Below are 17181 nucleotides of genomic sequence, written 5' to 3'. Positions count from 1 at the left end.
TCTTAAGCTAGAGAGCTTTGAATTGTTTACTTATTCAAATAACCATTGATAGGAGTATCAGCTAAGTAATGCTTTTCTAAATTTTGTATCACTTGGCTTTTCTTTGATGTAAAACTATATTTCTTTACTCTTTTTTGTGATATAAATGCAAATTCTCCCTCAGAAATTGCAGAAAAATGTGATGATCAACCAGTGATAATTGAGTAATGCTGAATTTTTCTTTCTTTTCTAAAATCTGTAAGGAATGTCTGAATCAGAGGTTGTATTTTATCCTTTGTACTTAATGTAAGATAGCTGAGTGGCTATATTTGTTCTAATCAATCTCCCTTTTTAACATTGTTGTCAATCTTATCTGTATGTGGACAGGAAAATCAAATTATTTGCTAGGTCTCAGGGCTTAAGAGTTGATAATCAAATGTTAAGATCAATCACATTCTAAATGCAACTATGTAATAAAATGGATGCTTTAATTAAAAAGAAAAAGATGCTTGTCTGACAGAAGTGCTTTCTAAATAAAATGTGTAGTTAGCGTGTACTTTAAATTTGGAAATCTAGATTTTCCTTGTCAATTGTCCTAATTAAATTAGTTGCATTCTCAGGAAGTAAAAGCATGATTAATTCAAACTGACCAGGAATGTATATGAATAAACTTTAATACCTTTTAAAATATTCAGTCTCCTTTAGGTATTACCTGCCTACTGTTTAAGTAAACTAAAAATTCCTCTCTAAAATGGTACAAGCATTGACTACTATGATCAGAATTAAACTGGAATCTTTTCAGCATTATATGACTTTTTCTTAACAGTTATTGAGGGGAGGAAGGGACAGTGAGAAGTTCAATTGGCATGAATTAATTCACTCAGAACTGCTTTATAGGTTGAATAATTATTATATGTAATAATTATTATATATGCTTCTCAGAGAAGAGTTGTTGCTTCTGAGTACAATAAGTAATAAAGATGATAAATAATAGATAAGAGATGAATTTACCTCATCCTTTGTAAGAAATAAGCTCTAAAGTTTCATGTGGAATATATTTAACATTTTCTTTATTGGAACAAAGTAACAGTAAAACTTTCCAAGAGCAAACAAACAAAATCTCTCCTTTGATCCATTTATTAACATAGCTATTTATATAAGCTATTTGCTAGCTTTATGCAGTAGATAAAATTTTTCCAGAAGAAAAATGTTAACTCCTAATTCTTTGCTCCTTTCTATATTAGATTCCACTCATTCCATGCTACTTAATTAACAGCTATATCTCAAATCTTTATGCTTCTGTCAGTATCACACCAGTTACAATGAGGAGTTGGACGGGGAAGATGATATTACTACAAAGATTTCTGGTTAGACATGATTAAAATTCTTTGAAAGAAAGTATTTGCTGGTGACCAAATAATTACTTTTATGGCTTTTTAATAAAATATGAAATGCTGTGACAACTATCCTCCAAATAAAGGGTTCATACCACATATTATTTCTTGGCTTCCTTTATGTATTGGGTGGCTGCAACTGTAGCTTAACTAAAAAAGTAGGAAAAAAATGAAGTACTAAATGATTTCTTAACATGGAACAATAAGTTTTAGTGGGTAGGAAAAAATGCCACAAATGCATGTGTTGAACATCTGCTATCTTTAAGACATGTCTCGGTTGAATACAATTTATCTGAATGTTTTTACCAACCACAGGAAAATGGATATATTGACACTTCTTAATTCTATGGTAAACTAAAAGTACTATTATGTGATAACTGTGATTCATCTTAAATCTAGACTTAGGTCAAAAATTTGTTGTAGTTCAGAGCTGTTCATTTAGTATACCATAAGGTATGATAATGTATTTAATTTACATGGTAGTTTATGATAATATTTCACTTTTGTAGCATGGCTTTTTTCATTTGATGTTGGTGTCACCCAACCTTTGGTCAGGAGGAGACCACTCAAATGACAACTTTGTGTCTATTGGACTGACCTCTTACCTGCATTATTCTCTTTTCCTCAAAACTGCCTAACAAAACCTCAGAGATGTTTCTAAAGATGGTGTCTAAAAAACATCCTTTCCAGAATTCATAACTACTTGTTCATGGAGCAATAAAATAACTTTTAATGAATGGAAAGGCCTCTAGACTGTGAGCATATAACAACATTTTCTCTCCCTTCACCCCATGGGAAGCCTTAACAATTTGAGGAGCATAACTGAGGTTCTGTCAGACAGGCTCTCTCCATGATTTTAAGTCAGCTGCTGTTAGTTATCATGTCCCTTGTGCCTACCACATTGAGGTAAACAGTGATACAAAACAAATGTGTGACGTGAGCCTTCTCTTAAAAGACTGTGGAGAATAGGAGTGAACATGTAAGTCCTTGGAGACTCAGAGCCATTGACTTTTGGAATCAGGACTTCAGAAGAATTAGTGCCACTGTAGGGTCTCTCTTGAGATCTTCCCTGGTGGCTCAGTGGGTAAAGAATCTGCCTGCAGTGCAGGAGACCAGGGTTCAGTCCCTGGGTTCAGAAGATCCCCTGGAGAAGGAAATGGCAGCTCACTCCAGTATTCTTGCCTGGAGAATCTCTTGGAAAGAAGAGCCTGGCGGGCTACAGTCCATGGGGTCGAAAGGAGTCAGACACAGCTGAGTGACTTTCACTTCATTTCAGAGTCTCTCTTGCCTAGTCAAGCAGTTCCAATTCCACAGCCCCAAACAGCTGGTGTCAGCTTTCAGTACCTACACAAGAGGTTAGGAGCAGTTCAGATCAAGAGCTGCTTTTAGGTAGTACGCTTTTCAGAAAGGGAAGACCTTCCCCCTCCCTTCAGACTTCATTTCTGTACTTTGGTTTTGCCCTGTCAAAAACTTTTTCCATGGGCTCTAAGGAAGTTGAGTCTCTCCATGGTCTCTGAGGAAATTCTTCAACTATCCATTACAACTATTAATATAATCCTAGAGGCTTTCTCCTGCTTCTTTCTTGTTCTGAGGTTGTTATGTAGATTGGCCCTCAAGTGACAAGAGAGTCATGATGTTGTAGAAGACTTAAGATTTGGAGACAACAGATCCCAATTGGAAAGGTCACGGTTGTGTGACCTTGGGCAGGTAGGGTCTCAGTAACAGTAGCTGCTCATAGTTCTCATCCTTTGATCACTCTCCTCTTCCCCCGCCTCAGGCACCTGTGTGTGCCTTCTGACCCTACTAATACAACTGTTGTAACTTGCTCATTACATGTTTGGTGAAACCTTATCATTGTTTTTGTTGTTGTTTTGGATGCCAGGATTTCTTTGGAATAAACAAATTCTTTATTACTCCAGTTTTATCTAAATATGTTATTTTTCCTTACAATAATAGCTGCCATTTATTAAACACCCAGAATGGTGGGTGCTGCTTTACATGTATCATCCTATTTAATTATCAGCAATCCATTTTGCAAATGAGTAAGCCAAGTTTCAGAGGTTTTAAAAAACCTTTCAATTCAGACTCATATCTCTAAAGGCAAAGGCCCTGCTTCTCTATTCACTGCTGCCTGCGGGGCTGGTGTAATCAGTTAATAAAACATCAACTGTGAGGGTTTGACCATAGGTTTAATCTGAAAAGCTAAACTACTTCTAGCTTACGATTTGTGCAGGTAAGAGACTCTTACTGTGTTGACTCTGTTACAGAATTGGTCAATGACAGTTCACGGGACAGTCTCATCACTAGTATTTGCTCTTATCTAGTCATCTGCTTCATGCAGTTATCATTGCCTTTTAACAAACTGTACACTAATGGGCTGGTGACTATTCTGTTTTCCCCAGAGGATATCACCCACTTCAGTGGAATAGTAATCAAGAGTGATGAACCTCTCCTTGATGTATTCTAGTGGTAGCTATGAGGGAGCTCCAGATAAAACATGACTCTTCTATTTTTTTAAGTCAGTTTTCTCAGCACCTGGTCCTGCTGTATGAATTTGATTAATCATGAAAATAGATGACTGTGTATTTCAGTTTGGAAGAACGATCTATCTTCTGTTCCTGACATCTCTAATGGACGTTCTCTTGTGGTCCTTCATCCATGTCACCATTCTGCAATAGAAAATATACTAAGGGAAGAGTAAGAAAAGTGTCTGGGAATGTTCTTTTTATTCTCTTAAGTCTTCTCTTGCCTTTTATTTCTCTTTCCCCTGGAGAGGGAAAAAAAGCAACTAGTGGGAAATGGAAAGGAGGAGAATGAGAGTAACTGTGTAGGATAACTGGGAAGTGGAAGGTTGCTGAAGCTGGCCAGAATGGCAAAGGAAACAACATGTCTGCCTTTTATAGGTGCTTTTCCTCTTTTTGTGTACTTTGATGGATCTGAAAGGCTTTCTGCTCTGATACTTCTATGTGGAAGCCAGTAAGCTAGCCATAGTGTCGTAATTCATTATTTATACTATTTATGGTTTGAGGGTGAGCTGGAGCCTAAGATACATCATTTTCAGATCTCTTAAAATAAGGTCTAGCACTGTTTTATAAGGAAAGGGTTCTCCCCCTTCTTACCCATCCAGGTTGACAGCATGGTTATACATGAGAAGAATGAACTAAAGCATGTGGTTCCGTTGTTACACGTTATTCTTTTACTTCTTTTACTTGTATATTCTATTCATGGTGTTGTCATCCATTTATATTTTATATAAGCTCATGTCATGGTTCTCTTTCTCTCAGACCTCTCTCCCAGCACATGTTTTTTCTAATATATAATGTATGTCCTTTCTATAGGAGACTGTAGGTTTGGGAAATTAAGGAAAGGATAAAAAAGAGCTGAAATACTGGGGGTTGGAGACTACTTAGAGAACTTAGAGGAATCTTTAGATACTCTTCTATCTCTTTAAAACATTTAGTGGGGACCTACTGTATGCAGAACACCACTTGGTGCTGTATCAGGCCATTTAAATGTATTCTTTCTGTGTACTTTATCTGTTTCACTAAGTTCCATCTCTTTCACAGATTTTGGCTCTTTGTTGTAAGGTTCTTTTTTTTATCCATCGACCATGTATTCTGATAAATAGTCAATTATATAGTCAACCTTTCCATCTCCTTTCTCCTCCATGAAGGAGATCACATTCTCTTCTTTGTATAATTCGATAAATGGGATTGCAATTGTCAGTGTAAATCTTTTTAGGTAAATGGAAAGATGAACAGTTTGTTGAATCCTGTTATCTTTCTCCCTCTTTCATCAAATGCTTTTAAATTTAGCCAGTATCCTTCTTCTAACTCAGCTCATTAGATACAGGAATTGTAAGCTTGGCTATTTTTCTAAAAGCTAAATTTCCCTCCTTTCAGATACAGCATGGGCAATATGGAATTGTTCTATCTTGTTATATAGATATTGAATTTAGACAGACCTTTTGTTGCATTGTCATCATGATCTCTTGATGTATAAGATAAACACCTAACTTTCAATTTATTGGAAAATGTGTGATGAAGCCTTTTTAATCATTGTTGCATTTTAAATTCACATAAACATAGATGTGATTTTCAAAAAAAAACTTCATTATTACATAAAAGTAATTCATTTTAGTTTTCCCGTATATCTGTTTATTGAATTTGCGGATGGTAAAATGTAATCCTTTTCATGCCCTTACAGGGTAATGTTATTTCATTAAATATTTCATGGTTCTACAGTGCTCTTCTGCCTTTCTATTTGCACATTTTCTAGCAGTTTTCAGTCAACATTTGATTTGTTGCTTTAAGATAATTAAATGTTCTTATAAAATCCTCTTTCTCCAGTAAGTAGTTCATTGCCTCTTCTCACTGTTCTTTCTTTATGATTGTTCTAAGGTACATTTTATATTGGAGGAAAAGGTTCACTGAACAGCCCATTACAGATTTTTGTAGTGTGATAAGAATCAATTGTACAGCTCCATCTGGTAAGTGTACATCTTGACTACCATCTTTCCCCTGCAATCCAAAAATTCAAATGAATAATCTTTCTTTAGTTGTAATTCTCTAAAATAGTAGCTAAAATTAAATTTTTCTGTTTATATTTTCTAATAACTTCGATGAAGCTAAAACAGAACTATATACCAGAAGAGATTTTTTTTTTTTAAGAAATAAAAAATTTTTTTAAGTAAAAAATAACATTTCTCATTTATTTTTCTCATATCTCAACAGAAGAACAAGACAATTATTTTTTGTTATGTGATGTTTTACCAGAAGATAGAATTCTTAGAGAAGAACTTCAAAAGCAGAGACTGGTAAGTAGTAAGAATTATTTTAAACAATGAACAGTATGTTGGAAATACAGAATCATTTTTGTTATTGTTCTTTTTGTTTTTATTTTGGAAACTTTCAAACATACACAAAAAAGGAGATAATGCATAAAGATCTTAAAACAGAAAAAGTATACACTTGATTGAAGATTAAAGCATTTCATGTTAAAAATGCAGAGAGAATTTTTGGCTTTGTTTTGCTTCCTGGATTATCTCTAAAATAACAACAGAGCTTACACATTTTAGTGTAATTTTAGTTGCCTGACACATGCTAGGGTTCAGCAGTCATGGAAAAATGCCCTCAGCTAAAATTGAGTTGAATTGATTAACTTTTTCTCTCCCACTGGAATGTGCTATGCAAGAGCACTTCTTTTATTCCTCTTTATGAATTAAGCATATAGTTTGATGGTAATACCCTTTCTCATTTTCAGCCTTAACAATAAGTACACTAATTTGAAAATCTCAGTATCTTTTCAAAAGATAACAGCATATACAATTGTGAAAATTTTCATTTTCAGAAGTTAAATAGAAATTGATTAATTTTTTGAAGTTACTAATTTTATTTAAAAGTATCCAATTTTCCATTATTTGTTAGTAAATCTCAACTATTACTTGAAAATGACTGGCTCTTTTTTCTTTTTTTAGTATTTACTGAAGTGTTCCCTGTATCTTTGGACTTGGCTAGATATGTTGTAAGAGAAAGTTATGATTTCAGTATTTCTGCTAAATCCTCAAGAGATCTAAGAGGAAAATAATTTCTGTCTACTAAAGTCATATGATTTGAGAAAGTCCCCTGAAGCACATTATATTTTGTAAACATCCCAGCTGTTTATTTCTCCCATAAGCAGAGATGTTATTGTTGGATATTGATTTATATATAAGAAAAATTATGCTTTTCCTGTAGCAACAAACCCAATGAAGAAAGAGGACTTCTGTTCTTTCTGTATTGTAATATATAAGAAATCTGCAGAATCAGGATAAATTTGCTATCATTTTATGAATTTTGTTTGGTAGTACTTATTCACAATTTTTTATTTCCATGAATTTTTTCACTCTTACAGTGGTCTTAAGAATAATCAGCTGTCATAATCTTAGTACATGTATAGGTTTTTTTATAAGAACTTAAACTACTACTTCGGCACTTACTGTTACTCAGTACACAGTACTGAGTTACTACAGTATGCCTGTAGATAGATTCAAGTTTCCAGAAATCTGTGCATCTATAAAACTGAGATAACCTTTTAAGACTCTGACACCAGCTTCAGCATATGGGCTCTTTCCTCACACCACCAAGCAATTCTCTGACATCAGCTGGATATTCTGTTGATACAATACAACTCAATCCTGACATTGTCTATCCAAAGATAGCATCAGATGCCACAGGTTAAGGGCTCAGACCTGAAAGACTGACACCCACTTCATATGTCGTTCAGTCCCTCAGTTGACGCCTTGCGACCCCGTGGGCCGCAGCATACCAGGCTTCCCTGTCCTTCACCATCTTGCTCAAACTCATATCCATTGAATCAGTGATGCCATCCAACCATCTCCTCTGGTGCCCTCTTCTCCTTCTGCCTTCTGTCTTTCCCAGCATCAGGGTCTTTTCCAAAGAATCAGCTCTTCACATCAGGTGACCAAAGTATTGGAGCTTCAGCTGCAGCATCAGTCCTTCCAATGAATATTTAGGGTTGATTTCCTTCAGGATTGACTGGTTTGATCTCCTTGCTGTCCAAAGGACTCTATAGTCTTCTCCAACACCACAGTTTAAAAGTATCAGTTCTTCAGTGCTCAGCTTTCTTTATGGTCCAACTCTCATATCCATACATGACTGCTGGAAAAACCGTAGCCTTGATTAGATGGATCTTTGTTGGCAAAGGAATGTCTCTGCTTGTTAATATGTTCTCTAGGTTTGTCATAGCTTTTCTTCCAGGAAGCAAGTGTCTTTTAATTTCATGGCTGCAGTCACTATCTGCAGTGATTTTGGAGTCCAAGAAAATAAAATCTGTCACTGTTTCCATTGTTTCCCCATCTATTTGCTGTGAAGTGATGGGACCAGATGCCATGATCTTCATTTTTTGAATGTTGAGTTTTAAGCCAGCTTTTTCACTCTCCTCTTTCACTTTCATCAACAGGCTCTTTAGTTCTTCTTTGCTTTCTGCCATAAGGGTTATGTCATCTGCATAGCTGAGGTTTTCTGATATTTCTCCTGGCAGTCTTGATTCCAGCTTGTGTTTCATCCAGCCCAACATTTCTCATGATGTACTCTGCATTTAAGTTAAATAAGCAAGGTGACAATATACGGCCTTGACGTACTCCTTTTCCTATTTGGGACCAGTCTGTTGTTCCATGTTTGGTTCTAACTGTTGCTCCTTGACCTGCATACAGGTTTCTCAGGAGGCAGGTCAGGTGGTCTGGTATTCCCATCTCTTGAAGAATTTTCCACAGTTTGTTGTGATCCATACAGTCAAAGGCTTTAGCATAGTCAGTGAAGCAGAAGTAGTTGTTTTTCTGGAATTCTCTTGCTTTTTCTATGATACAACAGATGCTGGAAATTTGATCTCTGGTTCCTCTCTCTGCCTTTTCTCAATCCAGCTTGAACATCTGGGAGTTCTTGGTTCACATACTGTTGAAGCCTAGCTTGGAGAATTTTGAGCATTACTTTGCTGGCATGTGAAATGACTGTAATTGTACGGTGGTTTGAACATTCTTTATATATCTACTTCATATACCATTCACAAATCAAGGTTGTTCCCTGTACTTCTGACCAACTGGCTACAAACCTCTATAAAATGGCTCTCACGACCACCCACCTTCCTTGGTTTTGGTTCACAGAACTCAGGAAGCTAGTTTACTCACTAGATTACTGGTAATGATACAAAGCATGCTAATGAATGTGGACTGACATCCAGATGAAAAGATACTTAGGGTGAGATACCAAAGAAGCTCTGTCCCCATGAAATCTGAGGCCCACCAAGGCAGCATGTTGAGGTGGCTCAGTGGTGAAGAATCTGCCTGCAGTTCAGGAGATGTAGGTTCAATCCCTGGGTCAGGAAGATCCCCTGGAGAAAATGGCAACTCATGCCTGCATTCTTGCCAGGAAAATCTCATGGACACAGGAGCCTAATGGGCTAGAGTCCTTGTGGTGGCAAAATGCTGGACATGACTGAGCGACTGAGCGTGCACACGTGCAAGGCAGCATGTAGACATGTTCTGATTCATTAGCCTGGAGGCTCTCTGAACCATGTCCTTTTGGGCCTTTATGGTAGACTTCCCAGGTAGTGCTTGGGTTTTTATAAAAACCTCATTAAATACTAGGCGTATTTAATCAATCATTGGCCATTGAGGGCAATGAAGTTTCAACCTTCAAAATCACATGGTAGACCTTCATCCTTAAATTGCCTATGTGTTCTCCAAAAGTCAGTTCATTAACATAACAAGAAACTCTATGGCTCTCAGCATTTTAGGAGCTAAGTACCAGAAATGGGGACTAAAGCCAAATACACTGGGGGCAGGAGGAGAAGGGGACGACAGAGGATGAAATAGCTGGATGGCATCACTGACTCGATGGACTTGAGTCTTAGTAAATTCTGGGAGTTGGTGATGGACAGGGAGGCCTGTTGTGCTGCGATTCATGGGGCCGCAAAGAGTCAGACACGACTGAGCGACTGATCTGATCTGATCTGATGACAAATCACAATATCCCTTCTTTTTAGCAACTTTATACTCTGACAAAGTAGTAAATTTGATGAAAGTGAACATTATGGCAGCTTAAAAGGAAAAAAATTATGAAGTCAGTTCATACATACTTGCATATTCACTGAATTCCAACTTAACTAGATGTTTATACAAGGTGTAATTCATGTCATTAGAGAGTGTAGAATCTAGAGAAATAAAGGCAAATATCTCAGGAATGGAGATAATGACAGAACATAGGGCTTGTGAAGATTAAGTGAGATAATGCATGTAATATATTTACCACAGTACCTGTTAGGTAGAAAGCACTCGTAAATGTTGCCTATAGTACAAATAACAATAATACTGGAACTTCCCTGGAGCTCCAGTGGTTAAGACTTCATGCTCCCAATGCAGGGGGCACGGGTTTGATCCCTGGTGGGGGAGCTAAGGCCCCACATGCCTCACAGCGTCAGTGTGACCAAAAAAAAAAATACAATAATATTGTGTCTTAACAGTGAGATTGATTTGGGTATTTGAAGAGTTGTAGAAAAAGAAGGAAAATGCATGTGGATCTATACTGTTGTTGTTCAGTCGCTCCATCATGTCTGACTCTTTGCAACCCCGTGGACCGCAACACACCGGGCTTCCCTGTCCTTCACTGTCTCCTGGAGTTTACTCAGACTCATGTCCACTGAGTCAGTGATGCCATCCAACCATCTCATACTGTTGGCCCTTTTTCCTTCTACTGTCAGTCTTTCCCAGCATCAGGGTCTTTTCAGTGAGTTGACTCTTTGCATCAGGTGGCCAAAGTATTGGAACTTCAGTTTCAGCATCAATCCTTCCAATAAATATTCAGTGTTGATTTCCTTTAGGATTGACTGGTTTGATCCCCTTGCTGACCAAGGGATTCTCAAGAGTACTCTCTAGCACCACAGTTTGAAAGCATCAGTTCTTTGGCGTTCAACCTTTTCTGTGGTCTAGCTCTCACATCCATACATGACTACTGGAAAAACCAAAGCTTGACTATATAGACCTTTGTTGGCAAAGTGATGTCTCTGCTTTTTAATACTCTTTCTAGGTTTGTCATAACTTTTCTTCCAAGGAGCAAGTGTCTTTTAATTCTATGGCTGCAGTTACTGTCTGCAGTGATTTTGGAGTCCAAGAAAATAAAGTCTGTCACTTTGGAAATTGGCAGTGACAACAGGATGTCTTTTAGGTATAACAAGCTCTACAAATCAGTAACAGACATTTGCAGAAAGAAACCCAAATGATCAAATGAAAACTTTCAACCAAAGCAATAATACACCTTTTTACTTCTATCAAGTTAACAAGATTTGAGAAGAGTAACAGTAAATGATGGTAAGGATGTTAAAAGACAAGCACTTTTTTAACCACTTTAAATAGTGTGCATTGGTATACTATACCTGAAAGGCACTTAAATGTAGTTTAAACCCATTAACTTGCTTTATGGTAATGGGTATATAGTCCATTCTATATTTGAATGATCTCAACTCAGTGTCAGTAGGGTCTCAAATCTGTGAGAGAGGACCCTCAAACCAGAGCGGCATTTGCCCTCCTGATTTGCATTAGTGATGACTTGCATTGGTATCATTCATCTGTGCTCTCTCATTTGGAACTCTAAAGAAAGGATTTAGTGTAAATACCTTTGTATGATTTGCTCTTAGTTCAAAATGGCTTTGTAATTTCTTTGAGGCAGGAATTATGTCTTGTATTTAAATATCCTTCAGTAATACTCACTATACTGCTAAGTTCATGTTAGTATTTTTTACAAACTTCATTTTTAAAAAAAATTGTTTCTGAACAAGTAACAGAGGTATATAGAGTCTAAATGATCCACCTTTTTCCATTTGCTTCTAGACCTCACTGGTTCCTTGTGACATGTATAAGATTTGTCTGTGTTCCTAGGTTTGTTTGTTTTTTTTTTTAAGAGCTTGACTCCTACTTTACATTTATTTGAACTTTTTCATGTATACTCTGAAGGGAAAATGACAGAACTAGGAAAGATTCTTAAAGGTTTGAATAGCTTGTACCCCTGCTTCCCTTTAGCTTCCTTCTTTAAAAATATTCCCTTGATCTCATCATTCTATCTTAATCTCTTCCAGTAATCCTTTCCCCTCTTTTGTTTTAAATGGGTACATTTTCCAAGGTCCCTGTATGCACACTTATAAATACCACTGCTGTGTTGATGGCTTAAATTTTGGTGCTGCCACAGAAATAGGCAGTCAGAGTCAATATCCATTGATTGAGTTCATCTCCAGCTTTCTTGCTGGCTTACCTCTAGATGCCAATTCTAACTTCCAATTTGTTGAACTTTTCCATATGAATCAGTGGCACTTTAATTTTAATGTGCCTAAAACTGACTTTGTTTTTTTCTGAACCAGAATTTGCAGTTTGCTTGTTTTCCTCTTCTTACATAATGGTACCACCATTTCCCTGGTCACTCAGTTTGGAGACTTCTGAAATTATCTTTAACTCATTTGCACACCTCAGTCATTTGTCAAGTCCTGTCAGTTCCAACTCTGAGTCCTGTATCCATACTTTTCTTTGTGCTCCTGGTACCTTTTATGTTACCTTGTAAATGGAATCACCTCTCTAATCAATTGGCATTGCCTTTAAAAGTTTAATATTAAAACACATAGTAGATCACTTTATCCTCCTAAAACTTGCAGTGGTCTTTTTCACCTACATATTCTTAAGCTTTTCTGGGCTCAAACTACATTTCCAGTATCTTTCTCCAATTTTTTTTTTTGTTTGTTTCATTTACCCAGGGTCCAGTTTATTCATTCATTTATTTAATATTTATCTTGCACCAGACCCTGTTCCAAATGCTGTTGATACAGCAGTGGGTGAGATAAGCCACAGCCCCTACTCTTTTAGAGACTGCACTCTAGTGAAAACACTCGTATCTCACAGTTACTTGTATGTTAGGTGCTTTCAGGAATATGCTTCATCAATCAGGAATGCCAGCCCCACCTGTGTAAATAACATACCCCTCAAGACATTGCTCAAATACCACACTTTCCACAAAAACTTCCTGATGCTGCCAGTCAGAATTAATATCCTTTTCTAAACTCTATTAATAACAGTATTTTACTTGGCTTTTCAATTATAGTTATTTAAAAACCTTTCTTCCCTACTGGATTAGATGCCTCTTTAATGGTTGAGACTGTCAGGTTCAGTTTTGTATTTTCTCTGAGCCTTGTTCATAAAGTATTAACTTAAGTTTGATCCTGAAGTATTGGTGTGGTATTTCTATAGTGCCATATATTCAGATCTCCTAGATTAAAGGAAGAGAGATAAAATAGCTGAGGCAGACATACTTAATCATGGCATACACTTTTCACTTAAGCATAAAAAAAAATAATACTAGTATTTTTACATTTGCCCACAGTAGAAGATAAATGACACTCATAAGTTCTCAGGGCAAGATATAACTTTTAATTAAATTGGGATGAGGGGAAACATGCATTTAGCTGCATCAAAGTGGATTTTTTTTTTTTTTTTTTTGTCGCTATTATAAATGTCAGCCTGAGAGGTCATTCATGACAACTATAAATATTTTATGAAAAATTTAATCTATATAACAATTTGTTCCTCTGGAGAGAAACGGTTTTTTTGTTGTGGTTATTTTTAATGCTACTTCATATATCCCACCTCCCCCACCCCACAGTAAAACAGCAAAATGAAATTATATATCCCCACTAAAATTTTTCTCCCTTGTGCCACTTTTCATTATAGCTTTCAGAGATTTTTAATAAAGGATCAAATTATATCAGTGACTTTAAAGTAAAATATATTTATACCTTTCTTGCATAATTCCTAGCTTTGTAGCATAAATTTTATAATTGCATCTAGAGTAACTTTCCCAAATATAAGATGTTTCCCATTGATTATAACATTATTATTAACAATGCAACAGAGATGAAGTTAGCTTGAGTGCCCTTTGAGTGATATTAACCTTCATTTTAGTTAATGTTTTCATTTAGGAAACAAATATAAGCACAGTCTGAAACAATACTAAACTGAATCCTAAAGTTTACCACTTTGAATTTCAATAAGAACTTAAAATTTACATGGCAATTTGTACATACATTGGCTCTATGAGATCACTAAGGTAATACCATAATCTCTGTTTAGATGGAAAAACAAGTTTGAAGATACGAGGAGATGTGCTCAAGGCCTCAGTTCTGTTCTGTATTAAGTAGGAATGAAAGAGCTCAAGCTCCTGTTTTCCAACCCCAAGCACCATTCTTTACCAGGATCCTTTATCAAATTGGAACTTCCTTCTATAAGCAAATGTAACATTTTAAAAATAGACAGTTTTTAGAATTAATAAAAATGGATGAACAGGGAAATAAATAGTAGTATTCTGTTTCCATTGCTAAGATTTTTTTTCATCTAATTTCTTGTTATCTTAGGTCAGTGGTAAATAGAAATTCTAATTTCTAGCTACTTATGGCCTTCCCCAGTGGCCCAGCATTAAAGAGTGTGCCTGCAATGCAGGAGACTCAAGTTCAGTCCCTGGGTCAGGAAGATCCCTGGAGGAAGGCATGGCAACCCACTCTTGTATTCTTACCTGGAGAATCCCATGGACAGAGGAGCCTGGCGGGCTACAGTCCACAAGGTCGAAGAGTCAGACATGACTGAAGTGACTTAGCACGAGCAAAAAGCTGCTTATATTTTCTTTTAAAACTCGAAGATAATGTGTTTTTTAAATTTCTTCTATCTTAGGGTATACCTGACCCTGAGTTTAGCCAGTAAAATACTTTCTTAGGTAGATAATACTATACTGATTCATGCTGATAGCCTCTCTCTTCTTTAGTGTAAAGGCAAGTACATATTTCACAGTTTCCCATAGCACCTTTCAATTTTTTAAAGTCTGTCTTTTCTTGCCTAGGTAGGGTAGAGTCCCTTATATCTTTAATGCAAATAGAAATTAAGAAACTTCCCTGGCAGTCCAGTGGCTATGACTTCACCTTCCAATGCAGAGGGTCTGGGTTCATTCCCTAGTTAGGCAGCTAAGATCCCATATACCTCATGGCCAAAAATCCAAAACAGAAAACAGAAACAATATTGTAACAAATTAATTAAAAATCTTTTAAACAAAATTTTCATTAAGAAATGTAGTTAATCCAAGTAGTATATACAATAAGAAATAAAGTCTTGAATTTTTAAGCGATTTAATTAATTAAGAAAAAAAAATTGGGCTTTTCTATGTCTCATGTGTTTAACTCTTGCAATTTTTTGTTCTGTAGTTCAACTTCTCTTTTTTTTCATTGTGATGATCTGTTCCATGTAAATGGTTAAAGCTGTATAATTTTTTTTCTCTTCTAGTTAGTGTTTTAAAGATGTTCTCACTATCCTGTCTCTTCCCTACTCTTCAAAAGCCACCTCATGGAGATTCAAAGTAGGAGAAAAATACTGACAGTGTGTCCTGTGTACCAAACAGATGGTTATTGCCTTCATCTTTGCAGTTTCAAAAAGGGTGGGAGGTACTGATATCTTTCAAAAAGGTGAGATATTAGTCAGATCAGATCTCATGGATTTGGAGGAGTGTGTATCATCATCCAGTTAAGAAATTTCTCCCTGGCTTTTTTGTTTTACTGTCTTCATTTAGTCATTGACGTGCATTTTCTTAATCATTTCAGACATCTTGATGTTGCCATAAACTTAACTTTTCACCATCTCAAAATGCAGAGAACACTGGATTTTTACATTTAAGGAACTGTATTGTATCTTTGATAATCCTTGTTTTAATGCAGTTATTCCTGCCTTTACCTGCAGAGATGTGTTTTTAAGTATATTGCATGAGTTACATTGCTAACATAAATTCTAATGCTTATATTATCAGATTCTGGCAGGCAGGTTAGTCTTTCCCAGGGTTATCTAGCAATTTTTGACACTTAAGAGAGCAATTCTTTGGTAAAAAGTAGCTTTTTACTTTACCCCAAGTCAGAGAGTTTCTAAAATATTTAAGTTACAGGCAGATTCTGTCCTGCAAGTGGTTGAAACAGGACATCAATATCATATATAAAATTTTGTCCATGTTTCCATTTTACTTTGTTACGTACTTGTCCCCTAATCCTTATATTATTAATGTTACTGAGCTTTTTATACTTCAATTTTCTCATTTTGAGAGTTAGATAAAATAAAGGGTATGATAGAAAAAAAATATGCTTTTACTATAACTCTTTGAGTACTCACGTGTCCAGTTCACAACTCTAGTATTAAAACTTGCTGATACTTTCAAATTTATTTAAAATAAAAATCCAGCCTCCTTACCAAGATCTCAAAGGGTGGTACCTGTTTCCCTCGCCCACTCTCTTTGCTCACTGTGGCCCATCTCACTGGCCATGTCTCTGTTCCTCAGATACAGGAAGCTCCAGCCAGCACCACTTACTATTTATTCTACTTGGATTGCTCTTCTCTAAAATCTCATGGCTTTTCTGAAGGGAAAGGAAGAGATTTTGGAGATGGTTGTATCCGAGATAAGCTTTTAAAATGGATCTATAGGTTAATGAATGCCTTTGGAATGCTTCTGGAACATAAAGATATTTAGAGTAATTCAAATGGGTGACTGGAGTGATTTAAGAAAAATTGCCTTCTGTGGAGCATTGATTTAGCTACCAGTTACAGTGTGGATACTAAAAACTTATGTTGACTGGTTAATTTACTGAAGTCTTTTTTCAGTGGGTAGGAAAAATTTAAACCTATTCTGAATTTGAAATTATGAACAAGAAGAAGTCATAGGTTGCAATGCCCAGTGTAAAACCAAATGTTTAGTTAACTTTTAAGAAATCTTGGCTGAATAAATGGCGTGTGTTTTAGCCAGTTGAAGTGTCCATGTCACCTGTTTTCACCAAAAAATAGATCTATCCATGTTATTTTCAAATCATTTGCTCTGGTTGGTACGGGGGATGAAGAATAAGAAGTAGGCAGCAGACTTCTTTGATTGCTTTCTTTATTACCAGCAATGGCTGACATACCATTCTTCATACCTTGATGTCTGTTCCCCAAAGGAGTGCCAATCCAGAATCCCCAGTGCGGTGCTTGGAAGTAGCAAATGTTCCCACTCTTTAAGAGCAAAGGCTTCTCAGGGTTCCATATGTGTATCAGGGGCTTTGTCATTTGGTATGCCGTCTGGGTTTTGGTATTGAAAACAAGTTACTTCAGAAGAAAGCTAGTGACTCATTTGTATTAACAGTACAGACCTTTATCTGCATCTGCCTAAAAAGAATTTTTATTAGTTTTCTTTTAAGCCTCCATTTTGTTGACCATCTACTG

At 36.2% G+C, this 17181-nt stretch overlaps 1 protein-coding gene across 2 annotated transcripts in view; it reads left to right on the top strand.

Annotated features, from left to right (window-relative positions):
* ZNF277 (zinc finger protein 277) overlaps positions 1-17181 on the top strand; it is a 134992-nt gene that overhangs the window by 76341 nt on the left and 41470 nt on the right. For both annotated transcript variants that reach the window (XM_070787256.1, XM_070787257.1), the window contains exons 3-4: positions 5774-5862; positions 6107-6189. In XM_070787256.1, the coding sequence (XP_070643357.1) occupies positions 5774-5862; positions 6107-6189 (172 nt within the window). The remainder of the gene's footprint in view (positions 1-5773; positions 5863-6106; positions 6190-17181) is intronic.

The sequence above is a fragment of the Bos indicus genome, chromosome 4, assembly GCF_029378745.1.
Source record: "Bos indicus isolate NIAB-ARS_2022 breed Sahiwal x Tharparkar chromosome 4, NIAB-ARS_B.indTharparkar_mat_pri_1.0, whole genome shotgun sequence".
NCBI classification, from domain to species: domain Eukaryota; kingdom Metazoa; phylum Chordata; class Mammalia; order Artiodactyla; family Bovidae; genus Bos; species Bos indicus.
This window is presented reverse-complemented; position numbering and strand designations above follow the sequence as displayed.